The sequence below is a fragment of the Amblyomma mixtum genome, chromosome 4 (genome assembly GCF_055824585.1).
Source record: "Amblyomma mixtum isolate Tamu chromosome 4, ASM5582458v1, whole genome shotgun sequence".
NCBI classification, from domain to species: Eukaryota; Metazoa; Arthropoda; class Arachnida; order Ixodida; family Ixodidae; genus Amblyomma; species Amblyomma mixtum.
The window spans coordinates 123483756-123503014 of NC_143015.1; the positions used below are offsets into that span (position 1 = coordinate 123483756).

At 44.9% G+C, this 19259-nt stretch overlaps 2 protein-coding genes across 3 annotated transcripts in view; one reads left to right on the top strand and one right to left on the bottom strand.

Annotated features, from left to right (window-relative positions):
• Rint1 (RAD50 interactor 1) overlaps positions 1-3194 on the top strand; it is a 33747-nt gene extending 30553 nt beyond the window's left edge. The window contains exon 15 of one of the 2 annotated variants that reach the window (XR_016292723.1): positions 279-3194. The gene's annotated coding sequence lies outside the window, so the exon portion shown is untranslated. The remainder of the gene's footprint in view (positions 1-278) is intronic. The other variant, XM_089587940.1, reaches the window with a different exon arrangement.
• Positions 3195-6796: 3602 nt separating this feature from the next.
• The window catches only part of Tmep (Transmembrane endosomal protein), a 36315-nt gene continuing 23852 nt past the window's right edge, over positions 6797-19259 (bottom strand). The window contains exons 9-10 of the mRNA XM_089587941.1: positions 16308-16612; positions 6797-9238 (exon numbers count right to left, since the gene is read on the bottom strand). Of these exons, the coding sequence (XP_089444067.1) occupies positions 9202-9238; positions 16308-16612 (342 nt within the window). The 3' untranslated portion in view covers positions 6797-9201. The remainder of the gene's footprint in view (positions 9239-16307; positions 16613-19259) is intronic.

Sequence of the window (19259 nt, forward strand, 5' to 3'; positions counted from 1 at the left end):
CCACCTTGGGGGATTCCCCTAAACATTTGACCAACACTGTTCCCACTTCGAGTTATTGATCAATTCGCTCTCGCCCTACCATAAGCTTGCCGTCCCGGTTAGTTCAGTTGGTAGAGTGACTGCTCCGGTGAAGCGGTGGTCCCGGGTTCGAACCCCGGACCAGGACGAATTTTTCTTTAACTACGAAGTTTCTGAGAAAGCTGTATAGCTTTCCTTTGTAGCCGTATGGCTGCGCTCGGGTGGATGAAAATGAGTAATTACTCCGTTATCACTGTTAGGTGTAAAGTACTTTTTCTTTTCCCTCCCATTTTTCTTGTTCACGAGAATGCATACCTCATCTAGTCAGTCTCGTTGGCATATCTCACTGCTGTGTGCGTTTAGACCATCTTTTTTCTTTCACTCTCTCTTTTGGTATCACATTTGATTGTGGTGTGACATGTGTGTGCATGTTTAGACGAGGTCAAGTAGCCAGCAACAACTCCCCCCCCCCCCCCCCCCCCCCCCCTGCTCTCCCCTTTATGAAATGTTCAACTGGAAGTCAGTAGGCTCTCACTAGGCTTCTGTTCACAGTTGTTAGAAGCTCCAGAGCAGTTTTTCGTAAAGGCAAGTCCTCTAGTCCATCCTGTAAAAAAAAAGAGTGCAGTTGCTGGGTTTGACGTGATGTATTTATGAGTATTTTGGCTGTGTGACAACCTCGTGTATATCATGCTACGACATCTACCTGTCATTTTCATAGACAGAAGTCCCGTGTTTCCAACACTGGTGCGCTCATGCTCTCGTGAATTCGTTTTTTTTTTTTTATAGGTCTCATCAAAAGGGACTGAAGCATGCATGCAATCATGCATTATTTAATGCTAATTGTGTGCATCCTTCAGTGTTTCTGGTTTTGTTTATATTTCAATGCAGTGCTGGCTTTGTTTTTATTATTTTTATGTCCGAGTGCAAATGCATTGAGGCAGCCACTGCCATGAGGCCTACAGTGGTGTTGGGTTTTAAGCCTTTAATCTTGTGTTGATGCACCATAGTCTGCTTCTTTTACAGCGACGGCTGTTAGTGCCACTAACCCCCGGAACTGCGACGTCGGTGTAGACGTCCACACAACGAATGAGTGTGGGGGTGGTAGGAGAGCGCGAAGCAGAGCAAAAGCTATGGCATGGCTTTGAAAGGAAATAGCAGGTGCGACACAACAGGGAGTGGAGAGCGGCAGCTTATGGTGGCAAGAGCGAGAGGAAATACTGAGTTGTAATGCAAAAGGTGGGGATTCTCAGCTGCAGTACATCATGTTTGGAAAGGATGAGGCACTAAGGCATGGTGCAAGACGGTGCTGCACTAATGGCTCGGCATGGAAAGTTAGAGGGGGTGTTTTGAGCACAGCGAAACTGCTATAGCTTGATTCTGTCTCATTACACAGTGTAGCGCTAGTTTCTGTCAGTTTTTTTTTTTTTTTTTCCAAAAGGTACTGTTGGCTCAAATGCAGGTGCTGCAATCGGACATGGCATGCCGGTACACACCAGTCTTGTTTGCTTAGACCAACTTCAGGCTGGTGAGCCACTTCCGGTGAAAGTGCGCAGATGCTGGAAACACGGAACTTCGCTGGTTTTTTCCCCCTCACATATCAAAGTGAATCCGTGGCAGACGCTGAGTTTCATCACTTTTTCTGCTTACCCACTGGAGGTGCATTTATCAGCGTGAGAGAGGGAATGAGAGGTAGCATTTTCCAGCGACTCCGCAACTGTGTGGCTAAGTTGTTGCTGCCGCCGCTGCATTTTTTCCCCCGCCCCCATTAATGCCAAGACCACGGTGTTGAGAGAGTTGCGTAAAGCTCGCTGCCGCTTGGTCCTCCTCGTGGATGAGTGTTTGTTGTTCTGATGCATCTTGTTGCACCGCTAAGCGTAGTTGCTGGCTGTAGGGAAACTGAAAGAAGGACGTTGTTGAGCATTGTTTTCTGCCGTGTTGATAGGTTTGTTGATGTAGCAGCTGCTGCTTTGTGGCTTCTTGTTATTGGCCAGCTGTCTCTGCTTCCCCTGTATAGAAATTCGCTCCCAAAGGGCAAACTTGAAATCCTCCTTTCTTTTTCTGCACCCAGGGATGTGTGTGTGTGTGCGTGTCTGGAAACTGCCAAAGCACTAGGACGTTAGCTTCCTTGCAAATTGTTTAAACTGCTTAGCCTTGAGCCAGATTACTGCAGTAGTCAACTTCTTATTTGGAGTAGTAAAGGTGCCAGAAAGACCTAGCAAACTTCAAGCGCGACTCAATTTTTTTTTTTCTCTCAATAAAGCATTTGTCTGGATGGCAAAGAAACTTCTGATATGCTTGTCAGATAGGAAAATTAAGACCGTAGTTGGCCAAGTTCAGTTTTGACGGCAGCAGTCTGGGGATCACTTGTGTTCAATGCCTGCTTACAGATGCATGGAGCTTCTGATTTCATTTTTTTGAAATGCAACAGCAGTGACGCTGTGAATTGTTGATGCTAGGCTTAATGTTTGTGTCAAGTAATTCACAACATGAGATTCTTTTGCTCTTTTGTTTCAAGCCTAATCTTGTGCACAGGTCATGTGATGACCTTATCACATGACATACCAAGCATGCCATCCAGTTCCAGCTTTCAGAGCTTTGCTTTCAGGCATCTTTCTCCCTTGCCATGCTATCTCCGCCTATCTTTCACAGCCAATGCATGATCATGCAGTGATAACACTGGTCTTTCCCAACTGTGACAAACTGTCATCCCTTTTTGAACAAGTGCACGCTAACTGGGCTGGTGTTTACTATGTCAAGCAATACGCGTCTAGCTGCTGACAAATGCCAGAGACATAAGAACTGGCACCATTTTCAGCTTCTCTGTGTCTTGCCACCAACACCAGCCACGGTGTGTACGCCACCTACAAACACGAGCAGCGTTTTAAGCCTACGTTTGTGAATCCTTGGGTGCTATAAGTGAAAGAAAAAAGAACTTGTGATATCTCCCCTGCCCAGCCAACACAATGTTCTGCCACATTTTTGTCATATCACCTCGTACAAACCGATTTCTCTTCCCCACGAAAGTTTTCAATCGTGTGCATTGTTGAGAGAGCGTGTTTGACTCTTTGAAATGACCAAACCATTTTGACAGGCTCTGTTGACTGGCACTATCCCAGCTTATTGTGTACATATTCAGTGACAATAAATATGTTGAAAAAAACTTTGCAGAATGGTTTCTTTACACATTTAGCACCTGAATAAGGGAAACTTAGCAGTGCTTACAACATGAATAAAGCGTATTGAAATGTGATCCAGGAGCTGTATTTTGCAGTGACATTTTTCTGCTTCATCCTTTCACCCTTCTGCCATTGGTCACTGTGGCTTGCAATGTCATGACTAATGATACAGCTGTTGCTGTATCATGACTAATGATACAGCAACAATTATTGAATTATTGAATCAAATTCATATTCTGAAGAAATGAATTGAAAGAATTTAACCTTACATGAAATGTGCACATCACCAATATGCGCTATTTTGGTAACAGAACGGGCAGCAATGAAAGGAAAATGCAACTGGGTGTGAGAGCTAGTCTGTAAGTTAAAAACTAGATTAAGATGATTAAGAAATTTGGCTATACAGGGCAAATCCACCTTTTTGGTCACTGGAAATCCGCCGACTTTTCACAATTTGACACATCCTCTGAAAGGCACACGTAAATTCATCTGCTACACCAAAAACTCGTTGCAAACAAATGAACGCGAGTACCGCTGTTCCAACTGTGCATGCGCGGTGCATCATGAGGTTTGTTTTTAGTGGGTCAAGGAAGCAGGTGAAAAAAAATTAACAGATTTAATGCATTGAACTAGTGCAACGTAGCTGGCAGAATATGCATGTATAGGTACGTATGCACTATGTATATGTTGCTCGCGGTTTTGCAGATGATGTAAGCAGCAGCTAGCACAACACGGTTTCTGCTCTTCCACCTGGCTGCAGCTGTCACGAAACCGGTTCTCCTCATTCACCAGGACACATAATGGCATTTTCACTAGTGACCTACTTAGTGCAAGCATACAAGGAGGAAAGATGGACACTTTAGTTCCTGCACAAAACTGTCCATAAAAAAGAGTTGTCCGTAATACCAAATCACGAAGAAAAAAAAAAGTCTCAGAAAAAAATTCATGGTCCAGCTAGCTCTGCTTATATTGCCACTTATCACTATAGTGGCCATTCGTGGCAGCAGGAAAGGGGTGTTATCATTTTGTTAGTGACATGAGAGGCGACTGGACTAGACTGGACTAACCTCGATTCATCACAGGCAAGAAGAGCTGCATCTACGTTTTTCCAGATTACTGTAGATGATCTTGACCTGTTATCTCGAAGTTCCAAGACCAACGAGCACGTTTGTTGCTTACTCCGCCGCCGAGTGATTCAGTTCTTTTGCGGGCGCAAGTCAGCCCAATAAAGAGCTTCGTTTGCAAGTTTTGTTGCTGTCTTCCTGACTGCTGGATTGCCGTCACTACAACGTGACAATATGTGCATGGTGTTGGGCACAGCAGTGGAAATTAAGAGAAAATTATGGAAGTTTCAAGGGCACTCTTATACTCACCATTACCTTTAAAAACAATGGGGTGCAATTTTGGGTGCGCAGTATTCAGTGAGGCGTGTGGCGACTTCCAATGGTGTGATGACTTATCTCCTTCGACAGTTCACATCCCATGACCTGGTAGTGCGTATAACGTACTCAGGCGGCAGACAGCTGCTGAATGTGGCTTTCGATGCAGCACAAGCTGCAGAGTTTTCTTCGCAACTATTCATGCGATACAGCAAATGGGAAGGCACATGAGATGAGAAAGCATCTTGAAACTGTAAAGCCTGAACAGCCCGAAAAAAAGCCACCACTCAAGCATTTGCACTTTCCTAGTGTGTTCCACTCAGAATGCAGCAAATGAAACACACGGTTGGGCAGTCAAGATTTTGTTCTCGTCAATGTCCATGTACATAAAATACATGGGCCTTTATAGGCACCGCACATTTTCACCCTGTCCATTGTCCAGACAGCAAGGTCCCATATTAACCAGGCGCAAATACATTAAAGGGACACTGAGGAGAGCTCTTTTAATATTTTTTTTATAGCAAAATACGATAGTTCGGCATTTCATGGCTTTGTTGCCACTTGGCCGGCAGCGAAAGATGCATTTATTTCTAAGAAATTTGGATTCGAAGTTGAAAAAGTTTTTCCCGCCGCTCTGATTCAAACTTGGGATTCTCTTATGACGACACAGGACTAAGTGACGTGAAACATGACGTACGCATGACGTAACGCAGACTACGTGATTTCTGGCGGCCAGCAGTGCGGCCCAGCAGCAGCCGAAAAGAAAGCTACCGCCAGCCGCACATTGAAGGCATCTATCGGCTATTGCGGCCGTCGCTTCGTTTACGTTTGCACCGGCGTTTTGCCAGCATTACAATGGATCCCGTTCTCGAAGTCGTCAACGAAGTTCTCGCAAATAGACACCTTTAGCATACCATGTACCTTGTTACCGTTAGCAGAATACCGGGAGCCCGCATACCGCTGTGAGCAGGCGCTGATTGGTCCCAGCGCTGCAGGAGCGCGCGTAGCTGTCGAGTACGTGGCGCCATCTGGCTACGTCAAGAAGATTTGCGCATGCATTTGCTGCGCCTCAGTGATTCGTGGAATCTCGGGTCCTAGAGTTGCTAGAACTATTGGTTCTAGCAAGACTGTTTTGTCCTATGACGTCATGAAGCTTGTACTTGCGAGTTTGGCCTGTGGCGGCGATACCTGTATTTTGGTTCTTGCTCTTTTCTACGTTAAATGGGCTTTGTTGTCAGTATATGAGTGGCGTTTTTGTAATCAGGAGCTGGTATTCTGTCGATGCAAGTCAACTTCAATTTCTCCTCAGTGTCCCTTTACGTTTGGTCCTCAGAAAAACTATCCATAATTCGAGTCGTCCATATTAACAGCATTCATATTAATGGGGCACGACTCCTTTAAGGGTCCGATGTTCTTCAGAATCAAATCTGCTCTCTTAAAGCCTCTGCAGTGCGTCACTCCTGCTACTTAGACTTGCGCAGCCAATACCATAGATATTCGCAATATAGTGTATTTTAAGAGAAAACTGCAAGCAGGGGCTGCATAGAAAAAGAGGGGGCTTGTTTCGGTTCCGTAGCTTCCGCTTCATTGCCAGGAAAAGTTCTTTTCAGAGTACATGCAGAAATTTGAAGAATCATAGCATGAACTGAAAAATCTGCAGTGAAAACTAAACGTGTTTGAGCATTAAGTGCACTGAGTTTTTCATCAGAGATTCTATTAAGGCATCCGTTATGAACCTATTTTGCGCAAATACAAATCAATCAAATAGATCAAGTCAATCGGCAACACGTAAAGCAATTTCCTGGTATACAGTCCACAAGCTATACATGTTTAGAAGATTAAATTAAATGCTCTGCAGACTATTTATAGGTGCTGACTACAGTATCTTTTTTTCAATATCGCTGAATGAACACAGCACGAAATTCATTATGTCTATTCTATTCTATTATGCATTTTTGTGATATACCTGTGCTGTGCATGTCCATACATTTTTATGTGCTTGTGTAAAAAAATGTTTCACAAAAACTGCACCCTGCGGAGTATATATCGAAAATTACAGTATAGTAATTTTTGAGTCTGGGGCAAAAAAAGACTGTCAGCTAATCACCAGTGTCTTCAGCATGGCACGAACAATGAAAATAAGATTCGAGGAAGAAAAAAAAGGCCAATGAGGCTTAGTTTTGACAGCACAAGCAGCAGAGCTTGTCATCAAAAGAAAACATGTCAGTACACTGTTTTTATTCAGGTTATATACTTTATACAAGCGTAACCAGCATAACATCTCTCTATACAGAACACTCTTTTGTTCAGATATACACTTCAAGCGTTTTTCACATACGCAAGAGTTGGGAAGCAGGAAAAAAAAAAAACGCCAGTTGGCGACAACATGTGTGCAACATCGCCTTTGTAACCTCCTTATAGTATATGCGTGCGCTATGTACAGAGCCCATAATGCACAAAAAACACACCGTGCAGACAGAAAATTTCACATACACTGCCTCACTAGAGCTTCACATTCTTTCACGAGCAATTGAAACAGCATCCTTTTACTCTCCCAGGCTTATATGTATATATTTATATATATAAGTATGTATAGCTTTGTTCTAAGTTGCACACAGCAGGAGTCTAACAACCAGCAATCTAAGCCCAAAATAAAGCTATGGCGCATTAAGCACAAGCCAACCGTTTGGCAAGCGTCACCCCGATAGACGCTGCCTGCATTTAAGCACTTACAAAGAACACCACCGATTCACATGCTGCGTGGAAGGAACCACAGAACAAAACAGATGTGTGCTAAACAAGTTCCGTGTTCTCGAAGCTGCCATAAACACCGAAACCTGAGCAAACACTGTGCAAATGGGCATCAGCAGCATGCCACGGACACATTTCAAAGTACAAGACACTGCGCACACATACACACACACACACACAAGGTCAGACGAAATTCCATTTATACAAGGCATTACACAAGCACGTAACACGGCTCCTTCAGGAAGAAGCGGTTTACCAACAAGACAGAAAAAGATCACCACATTTTTTGTTGTTTCCTATTTACAAACACTCAAAGCTATCTGCATCTTCACTCTCTCTCAGCCTTGGGTTTTCAAGTCATGCCACCTACTCCACACTTCCCACCTTCAGACGGCTGTTTGATAAAATCCCAACAGTTTTCTTCCTTAGACGTTAAAAAAAAAAAGAAATTGTGCTCGCTTTTTCAAGCTGCCACTAGCAACCGCTGCACAGAAGGTAAAAAGCCAAAAGGGCACATAAAATGGAAAGGAATTACGCAGAAGGAAAATGAATGAATCGGCAGCGAACATACCCACTTCCTTCTCTGAGCCAGCACCAAGGCAAAATAGAGAATGTGCACACGCAGATCCTAAGTAATGAAACTTGACAAAGCTAGCTAAGTGATACACTATGTCTACTTTTGATCTTGCAAAAGGGCCAGGCCATTGTGACTATAAGATTTCCTCTTTCTGCAGCTGCCAACGTCAAGATGGAGCAGGTTTTCAAGAAACAAAACCAAAAAATAGAGCTTAGTTTTACGAGTTACCTCTCATTCAAACAATGCTATAAAATATGGTTACTTGTTAAAACAGTTAATGGCAGTTTCACAGTTTACGAGCCATCTTAGAGGACTGGTGACTAGCCTATCAGTCCAGTGCCGTTCACGAATGTAGAACACAGTGTGGAATGATGATTTTCATTAGCACTGGTCATATGAACGAAGCTACAAAAAGCCGGTGCTCGCTCGAAACGGCAGTAACATCATACTCTGTGCTGCACCAACACGGCTCACAGAAACGGCAAAGGCAAAACAAACTTCTAACCTTTTCTTCTTTTGCAGACAGACGTAATAAAAACCTTAGCGAAGATGTGGCATAGAGCAGGAATCAAAACCATCACAGTTAAGCTTCTCACAGCAGACAAGGCACCCCCACAAAAAAAAATCTTTCTGAACAGCACAGACTACTCGAGACATGCATGTCAAAGCTTTCCACATTAATGGGGTTATGCACCCTTTACAAGCATTACGTGGTACTCCACAACTTCCCAAGCTTTTCTCAACGGCAAGCCCTCTCCACTCAGAGACGAACCTCTAGCTGGTTCCACGCCAGCCTTGTTTTCTACGCAATCTATGCCACATCCCCAGAGTTTATTGCACAACCAGCAAAAAATTAATGGCTTGCAGAACAAATGCCGCGACAGAATGCTTTGCGCCTCCTCTGCTGAGCCTGCTAACAACAGCAGACTGTGGCTGCTAGGCCTCCTTCCGGCACTGGAAACAAAATAAGAAAAAAAAACACGGCATGCACATGCAGACGGCAACACCAGACGGTAACCACAAGCAACGATGTGGTGCAGAGATCCCGGTGATCGACGGCGAAACAGTCAGGAGCGACGACGCACATGGATTGCTTATGTGTATTCGAATTTGCGCAGCAGTCCACAATGTTCATGCTCTTGGAGTGCCATTGATGAGAGAGCAAACATCACCAGCCGAGAAAAGGTGGCCAACAAGCAGGCATGCACCAAACAGGCAGGCAGGTAGACAGCACGAGCGGTCAGTCGATGCCATGGCAAAGTCTGTCCCAGTTGCTTAGCTTTTTTTTTTGTTTCTCTGTTTAGAAGCGGCATGTGTCGTTGCCTCGCTGGACCATTCTGAAAAGATGTTAGCCAACACTGCCTAGAGGCCCCCATCGAGTAACGCTACAGCGGCATGCAAATGCAAAAAAAAAAAAAAAAACATGCACTGCCTATTCTGAACCACCCAACGCAAACAGCAAACTGGGCTAATTTGAATAAAAGTGCACCACTGATTCTAGCGCAAAAAATAATAATAACAACAAGAGAACAAGACGCAATAGTGCAAACCTTTCTGTCTTCAGTCTCCATCTGCAGCACAGTCTTCTGCAAAAGTTTACAGTCCACTGCGCTGTTCATCCAAATAGCGCGGTGGACCATGAACTTTTGCAACAGATGGTTCATATTTTTGTGCTAAAATTGACAATGTAACCTCATGCCAACTTGTAGCAACTAATGCAAGCTAAGTGCAGCACTGACCACATCCTTTGGTAAAATTGATGCATACTACCTGACAGTCCCGGTCCTACAAATACGAACCTTTTATGTCTGAGGCATGCAGGCCAATGCATGATTTTGCCAACAAGGTTGTATTTAAATGAACCACACGCAAATACTAGAATCCTCTAACCCCAGAGTAAAGCTCAACCCGCAGTTCGATCACCATCAGGAAGAACATGGCAGAACAGAAATCAAAAACCAGGCAACTCTAGCCGCTATCTCGGTGCAATTCAAGCAAACCCTTGCACCTAGTGCCTGCATATCAAAGCAAATTTGTTTTGTATTACGTGTTAAATCCATACCTCAAAGAAAATTGCTTCATTTGATCTAGACAAATGACCTCCCCAAGAAAATGAGCAACTCGAGCACGCATTAAACAAACATGCAGGCACACTTTGTAACCCTGTGAAGAATACACAACAAATGTGCAACACTGAAGAAGAGTGGTGATATGTACAAAACTTGTACCAAGAGAACCCGGCAACCATCTCGGATGATAAAAAGGAAGGTTTTTCACGGTTTAGTCCGCTTTAGCAGAGAGTCACATTTCCCTAAATCTTCCCTAAATCAGCAGCTACAGAGCAAAGAATCCAAACTTCCTCCAGCGTAGGGGGGGGGGCTCTCCTCTAAGTTTGGCCAAATGGACTAGGGCATTAAATACAATCTCGTTCATGAAATTAAGCAGCATGTCACAATGGCCTTTGCAAGCTCTTTCTTCAACTCAGCCATTTTTTGCCACGGTTAAGTACATTTACCAACTTCTTCATCCACCTGTCTCGTGGCTCGTTCTCAGCCAACCCAAAGAGAGTCATTCCAGGCAAGCGAGCTTACTGGTAGACAAACATCAAAGCAGCAAAAAAAGAGATTCTTATGGGCTGAGCTTTCTTGTCACCCTTTTGTGCATCAGCAACATTTGATTACGATAATTAAGCCATAAAAAAAAAAAAACGATGTTGACAGCTGGCATCATTCAACAGGGTATAATTGGCCCCGCAAACTTTTCCTCTGCTTTCCAAAGACAAACGAAAAGAATAAAACTAAGGAGTCAAAAACCTCAAACTTTCTCCAAGACTTTGTTAAAAGATATAAACGACAAGCAGGTAGATGGCAGTGGTGACACACATAACAGCCGACTACAGACAAACCAGATCATCCAATGACCGCCATTTCAGCAAGCAGCCTGAAAACGCATGTGCTTTGACTCAAGTGTGCAAAGAACGCAATACAGGTTTACCAATAGGCAGATGCAGAGGCTGCAATGCGAAGGTAACACTTACACAATGGCACTCAAAGCAGGGAGGAAATAGGTTAAGGTGAATAGGTCAGATTGGAACAGGTCAAGGTCAATAATACACAGGTCAATAAATATGCAGTACGCAGCAATGCAAGCACGGGTCACGAATGCACTGTCCCGGGGTGCGAGGAGTACACAAAAGATCAAAACAAGGAGTCAGGAAGGGTACAGAAATGAGACTAAGTGTATAAAGTAAAAATTGTGCAAAGATGCTGTCTGCTGCCCTGCTATCTAATACGTAGATCTAATGATCTAATGACAGTCAGCACGGCTTACAGATATGACCAAAATGTGGTGCTTTTCAAAGAACTGCAATATCGATGAGCCAGGGTGACAGCAACGTCAAATGAGACTCCAGACTCTTGTTGTTCCATTCAAATACTATTCGCAACTGGCGATTGCATTATTTTCTGAGTTCTCTTCCCCGTGACAACAGACAGCTGCACTCTGCTCGCAGACAATGACGAGAGCAAGGTGACAGGTGACAAATAAAGCAGACAAATACACATGGAAAAGAAGAAAAAAAAGTAGAAGCTTGGCAATGACAAAAAAGTTTGTGGCAGCATTTGCACAGTGACCAGAGACATATCAGGCGACTGCAGCGTTGAAACGACACAGGACGCTCGACAGAGCTGACAGCAGGACAGACCAGCAATTTTTTTTTTTTTTTGTGCCCTCGGCCATCAACACAGCGCTAAGCCTAATGTGTTCGCATTTACAGGTAATGGTTCCAGAAAGCAACTAGTGCTTTGAAATATAATCCACACTTCCGAAACGGATATAACAATCGCCCATGCCATATTTTAATCACATTGAGAGAGTGCCAGTCGTTTCGACTCGTGGCAGTCTTCTGTAGAGAGAAGATCTGCATTCAGGCAATCCTAATACTAAATGACTGGAACGCATTCGAACAAAGCGCAGTGGAATTGGCCTTTGGTTGCTTTGCACTATGCGTCAGATTTCAACACTGCAGACACAGATAAAGTGAGCGAAAGGGACTTGCATCACTCACTCTACAGAAAGACCACACATATATGTATACAGGTGGATCAGAGCTCTTGTCGAGACCGCCCTCAAGACAGAAAAAAAAAAAAAAAGCGTGTGCGTGCGAAGACTAGAAAAGCTTGTGCTGCGACATGTCAGATCCAACAGAAGACAAAAACTGCTCCCGCCCCACCCAGTTCTAAGATGCACTGCCCCCAACGAGTCAGAGAGACATGAGGAAGGACCCCTGAAGAGGAAAAGAAAACAAGACAAAAGACAACAGCAACAACAGACAACAACAGGACCGAGGAGGCCCTCTTCAGCGAAAAAGACAAGTGCATGTCTCTGCCTGTGCAATGCCTCAAGCCAGAGTTACATCAGGGTTTCAAGCTGTGACCAGCTTTTAAGAGTGGTTTCCACAAAGCTTCCGGGCGACCAGAAAAGAATCCGGCTCAGAAGGCAGCCCACAAGTCAACCCAAGCCATCCCATTCAATCGGCTTGAAAAGTGACTTGGAGACTAGGAAGCTAGTTAGGTGGCCAACTGATGAGCTGATGAGCTGATGATCGACTAGCTCTCAGCTGCTGGTGCCTCGTTACTGGCTGGTTTCAGAACAGTTCCAAGCCAAGCCAGCTTCGGTAGCCATGCCTTCGATAGAGCAAGGCAGTTTAAAAAATGGACACGCGAGGGACCTTCTTTGGCTCCGAACAGTTTCAGGAGCGCCTACCCCTAATCTCCTTTTGCGCGTAGCCGCGACAGTCGACCACCACGATGTGCCGACAACTCCCAGAGCATAACGCCAAATCAGAGGACGAGCAAAACTGAACGTGTTGATCGCGTTGAACGGTGCAACAGTGTGCGTCGCGACTTCGCGCTTTGCGCAGGCCAAAACAGGAAAGGTGTGAGTGTGCGTTAATCTCATCATCAGTACCATGGAAGGTGTCAGGATTGTCTTCTTGAAGGAGACAAAAAAAAAAAGAGCTTGAACACGCTTGCCACTCCGCCCCTAACTAAAAAATCATTAATAAAAAAACAAATTTGTTCTTGCTTGCAGGAAATAATAAGTAGGACTTCTAAGATGCGACTGTTACTCAGTTAAGGGGGACGAGGGGCTTAAAACTGACCTGTTTATTTGTGGCTCGAATCTCATGAAAGTTTGCACACAGGTGCATTTTTCTCTTCTGATTCCAAAAATATAATCATAACTGAGCTGGTGGTCTTAGATCAGAAGTTATCTTGAATTCTAGAGTGTAATTAGGTATTTTTTACGCAGCTTTAATGAACTTTCTCATTGCATTTTGCTGCTTTTATTTACATGAATTGATAGCCAGCGAATTCCCATACCTGATGACATTCTTACTTTTTTTGTTTAGGCCACGTATAGATAGCAATTTACAATTAGCTTAACGAGTTGCAGTGTCAAATACTGCAACCTTTTGCTCTCAACACAGTACATCAGGAGGACATGCCTTTAGAGAAAAACAAAGAATGTCACTGGGTTTGGGAACTCTCTGGCTATCAATTCATGTAAATAAGAGCAACAAATTGCAATAAAAAAGTTCATTAAAGCTGCGTAAGAAATTACCTAATTACAATCTGGACTTTGCAAGATTTAAGACCACCAGCTCAGTTATGATTACATATTTGAAATCAGAAGCGAAAAACACATCTGTGTGCAGAATTTCACGAGATTCTAGCCATAAATACAAAAGTTAGTTTTAAGACCCTCGTCCCCCCTTAAGAACAGACACATAATCCTGGCCGGTGAGGTAAATCAAGGAGATATAAATTGTGACTCATACAAAAATTAAAAAAAAGAAAAAAGAAACATATTAAGCATTGCGCCACTGTGACACTAGTTTCTGAACAAAACTCTTGAGCTCACAGCTGTAGTGTGAGGGTACTCCCATAAGGGCGCAGGAGTCAGCTTAATGCCCCTGGTGGAGTCATTTTCGAGAGACCTGAGGTAGCAACAGAAGAATGCTGCACTGCGACAAGCACGCCCACTACAACAAAACGTGTTTGTGATCCGTTTCTTAACAGAGGGCGGTAATAAAATGAAATTAAAAAAAAATGTTTTCACTGCAACAGCGTCAATTATGCGTCCGATGGCATACACAGCTAACTGATGTTCTGCTCAATGCAGGACAAGACAATAGGCCATCGACTTGAACTTCGCATCTGTCAACTTGTTCTAAGGCTTTCCTGGACATAACTAATTGCATTTTTTGATGTTTTGTGGTCCAACAATTAAGCGGTTGACCTACATTGATTTATGACTGATCTGTATTCAATTATGGCTCATCAATGATTTCAAACACAACGCTCCAATGATTCATTGCGCAATTCCAGGTAGCACTGGGCTAGCAACTGCCTCAAAGCATCACGTGCTTATACCTGCTCTGAGTGGAGACTTTTATTTGTCCTTTCTGTTTTTACGTCAACAAGAAGAAGTGCTCTAAAGTGAGTGTGCCATCGAGCACAACATTGAATTGATGCAGGAAGACAAAAAAAAACTGCAATAATAAAAAAGGTCTACTATAAGAGGCTTAGTGAAGTGTGATGGAGTGCGAAGGGACGCGAGGCCAGCCAAAGAAAAAAAAAATTGACTGCACAGGCAGGTGCGAAAGCCTGTAAACTGATCAGGCCAACCTACAAGAGGAACCTACAAGAGGAACCTACAAGGAGAAACTGCCAGGAACGGAGTTGAAAGGCATTGCTTTGCTGCGAATTCAGTCGAGGAAAGTGGCTGGGCAGGATAAACCGCAAAACACTGCAGCACTCGACCCGACTGAACACGCAACAGTGGTTTGAACACTGCTGTCATAACACGGGAAGATTCAGCAGGCAGGCGATTCACACTGACTCAACGCCAAACAACAAGTTATGTCGACCCCTTTGCCGAAGTGTCTGCCACGGCGATATAGTATTACAAAAATATGTGACCGGATTCCACAGAGCATAAGGTTCCACCCCAAAAGAATGAACCGCATTGTCATCTTGGTTTATGCTACCTGTGCAGCCTAAACACGACCACAGCAGTTTCCGACTGTACCGTTACTTGCAGTTTCTTCTAATGTGCTTTCAAACGCACTACAAATGTTTGGTGGCAATACTCATGCTGCTCCAAGTGTTTCAAAAGCAAATGTTCAATAAGCAGTTTGTATGGTGCCCTGTTAATTCTCAAAACAAGGTCGAAAATTGTGAGCGACGTTTGCCACCCAGATTTCGTCTGAACCTTGGCAAACTTTCTGACGTTTGTACAAGAAGCTAGGCTGAGGACCGAAAGAGTGGAGCAGTGCCAAGGTATGCCCACTTTTAGTAAGTGGAAAGAACCAAGAGACCACAGGCTATTGGTGTGAACAGACAACCACAAACGATGTTACAACTAGCACTATTTTTCTGGTCGCTTCTTAAAATCGGAGCATATAGTGATAATAATATGAGTATTATTAGACATAAACCATAATGAAACACCAGAGCTATCTGGGAAAAAAAAAAAGAAAGCTTTCTTTTTCACGCCACACAAGTAATGTGGGCAAAAAAAAAAAACGAGTATTAAGATCCCAAATGACCGGCAATCATAACAAAAACTTTTTTTTTCTTGCAGCCCTAGTGTTTATCATAATTTTCTACACTAGCCAACTTAATGCCAGGCTTAAAACATTTTGTCCATTCAAAAAATGTCGCTTCGCCTTTATAGAAGCATCCGGGAGGTTTAAACTGTGAATGGTATCGCTGTAATAACAAAAGAGGTATCGCTGTAATAACAAAAGAGGTTCAGTTTGTTTCTTGTTTCCACAACAGTAGTGGTGCTCACGCGTTTTCTTAATGCATAATTTAGTAACAACTGTTTGCTCTCTAAAGTGTGGTTATATTTTCTCCATATAATTTGAACAAAGTCCTCAGTGAGTAAGTAGAAAACCAGCGAAAAGGACGCATTCACAAGGAGGAGAAGTACACAGGACAACGCTGGAAACACAACTGAAATTCTTTCCACATTACTGAAAGAATTTTCAGTTGTTTCCAGCATTGTCCTGTCTACTTCTCCTTGTGAACGCGTCCTTTCCGCTGGTTTTCGACGTACCACGCACCAACTGGCCCAACAAGCTACGCTTCTTCAATTCCTCAGTGAGCTTGCCCGTTTTTGCCACTAATGCAGTTGATGAATGACAAGTTGAGGGGGTCCCATTCTCTTTTCACCCAACCTCTCTGACCTGATCCAGAAAAAAGCGCGCACCAAACAATGATGCACAGACACAAGAAGCGAGTGTGACGGCAAGAAACATGGAAAGCAGGGTAAAAGGCGAGAAGAGATCAGACTGTGGGCTGGCGGCAAGAAGAGTGGCGCCATCTTGTGGCCACTCACTGAAACTCGTCGTCGGAGCTAAGGAGGGTGGTCTTCTCGTTGTAGGCCGGGTTCCGGTGGTGGCCGCGGGTGGGCGGCCGTCCGTTGGCCGAGGGAGCAGCGCTGGCCGAGTGCGCGGCCCTCGCTCCGCCGCCGCCTGCGCCCCCTCCTCCGCCCTGGAGCGAGTCGTCGTTGTTGCCGCTGCTGCTGCCACGGGCGAAGTGGTGGTGGCGGCTGGGCGGGGCTGCGTACTGCGTGTACTGCTGGTACTGCGGGTGGAAGTTGTGGATGGCGTCGTTCATGATGTCCTTGGGGTTCATCGTCTCCTGCGGACAGCGGCAAGAACCATCGCATGTCAGGTGGTGTTGCTATTAGACACTTTCAGTTGGGCGTACGCAGTAAGCGTGCTCACGCATCGCTTATTGCGTTGCGTACGCTGTAAATAGTGTAAACACGACACTTTTAACTGGCCGTGCCGTAGCTAACCGTAGCGTCCCTCAGGGCTGGATGGATGGGATGGAATGGATGGGATGGAATGGATGGGATTGGATGGATGGATGGGATTGGATGGATGGGATTGGATGGATGGATGGATGGATGGATAGGAGCGCCCCCTTTGAAACGGGGTGTTGGCAATTGCCACCATGCTCAGCTTTTCTTTATTATTTTTTGTTTACTGTGTTGGCAATTCTCATTAAGATTCGCCATCACCTTTACCTACGGTTTCCTACACTTCTAACCTTATGTCACATCTCTGCTTTTCAGCCACCAATCCTCCAATCGCTTTTTGCTAACTTCCACTGCAAATTTATTTACAGTAGTGCCTCTATGATACCAAACCATTGGGGTAGCAAAAGACATTGACATCACCCAAAATTAGTTATCAGAAAAAAGAAAAAAAAACGAACAAAACAGCACAGGAAATGCGTTCATGTAAATCTATTTATGGCTGACTGGCTGTGCACAGTTTTGAACGTTGAGTGGTGCATCGCTGGTCTTTTCTCCCCTCCCTTTTTTCTCGTTTCTCTGGTGCCAAAGTGTTCTCTAAACATCTTGTTCGCCCCATGTGCTGTGAAGCCTCCTTCCTCACAGGCGTAGTTGCTCAGTGTTAGGGCGTTTCGCTGCTACCGCGTTGCCCACGAAGGACAGCGCAGAAACCCTTACCATTTAAAGCAGTTCTGCTTCAATGCTCTCGAAGGTGCGCACGCTAAAGCATTGACAGAACTGCAGAATAGTTTCTGTCACGCATTTATCATCTCAGCAGGTAATTATTGTCCCGTTCGGCACCAAACAAATTGACGACGCAAGTGGTTTCTGAAGTTTTTTGGCAGAATTTTTATTCCAGACCCTTCACAATTCAAATTCACGGGATTTTACTGCACTATGTGAATGGTGATTGCAGTACTGGTGATACAAGCACAGCTAATACAACTGAGTGTTGCCGCGGTTCCCAGGTTCGTATCCAGAGGCCCATGAGAACGTTCGGAACACTCGAAATTCTGCACATTGTCCATTATTCACCTTGGCCAGTGAATTTTACAAATTCACATCACGCCGAAATTCGTATCAGCTGTAAAGATTCTACTGTAATTGGAACCAATACAAAGCTTTAGGGCTCGCCTACTTGGATACAGTGCTCTACTACAATTCGTGTACCGTATTTACTCGCATAATAGGCGCACTCGCATAATAGGTGCACCCCTAGTTTGGTCGCGAAAAATCTGATTTTTTTATTTCCGCGCATAATAGGCGCACCCCGAACTTGGCACTGTGATCAATACTGTATTTACACGATTGCAAGCCGACGCCTCGCTGCCCCCCACCCCCAATCTTTATTTTAACAAAGTTTTTGCTGACCTGACTACTGGCCCACACTAGTGCCGCTGCCGTCGCAGCTGCTGCAGACCCACAGCACGTACAGTCGCGGGTAAAAAAGATTAGCACACATGACGGAACACCAGAGCGCCGGAATGACAACGCGTGGCGCTGCGGGTGGCGAAGAGGCTGATAACGAGAGTGCCGGGCTGTTCCCATTCTACAGTATTAGGGGGGTTCAGCGGACTGCCACGGACAGCAAAATTACTGGCTAAAAGCAGCGCTATCATCTATTGTTCCCGCGAGTTCCTTTTGACAAACCATCACAGACATAAAAAACAGTAATAAAAAGAAACCATCTTTGCTCATGATAACCGAGCCAAAATAAATGCTGCAAGCACAGTCACGTAGGGTCGGCACTTCTACGCTCGGGCGGTGCACGCTTGATAAAGCTTACATCCTGCCCCCCCCCCCCCTAGGCTGCAAACATGGAAACGGCCCGTTAGGCAGGTCTGCGTACCGCAGCGCCGCGTGGTGAGATATACGAATTCTAATCGCCAGTGATCTGTGCTAATATTTTTTGCACGCGACTGCACAACGACATCGTGTAGAACAGCCGCACTCAGTTTTCAGGGATGCTCACTTTAAACGTCTGTTTGGAAAGTTTCATCTCCAGCCGGAAACGTTCCCGACTTAGGCCCGCGAAAACCTCGGCGCCTGGAGTCACGTACGAAAATTTAGGCACGCCACAGACGCAACTGCCGCACTTCTCGGCCACGTCGAGTTTCCGACCTACCACACGCTTGCCGTGTTCCAGAGCAAACTCCCAGCCGTGTAGCTATTAAGGTGCTTGCCCGTCGAGCTGAAACAGCAACGTTCGGCGGCAAAGCCACAAACCACGATGAACTACGCGCTACCGCAGATCCCGGCACTTGATAGCAACAACAACAAAAAAAAAACCTGGAGCTGGTGATGCTGATGGCGATATAGATAGTGAACGCTCGCGGCGGAAGAAAACATTGATGATGATGATAAGCTTGGCCTTGGGCGCCCTTCGTGGGCGGCGTCTGGAAGCTCCTTTGCGCGTGTGTGGCCTCCGCGATCAAGCGCCCGTTGCACGCAGCCGGAGCTGATCGCGGAGGCCTCGACGCGTGCATT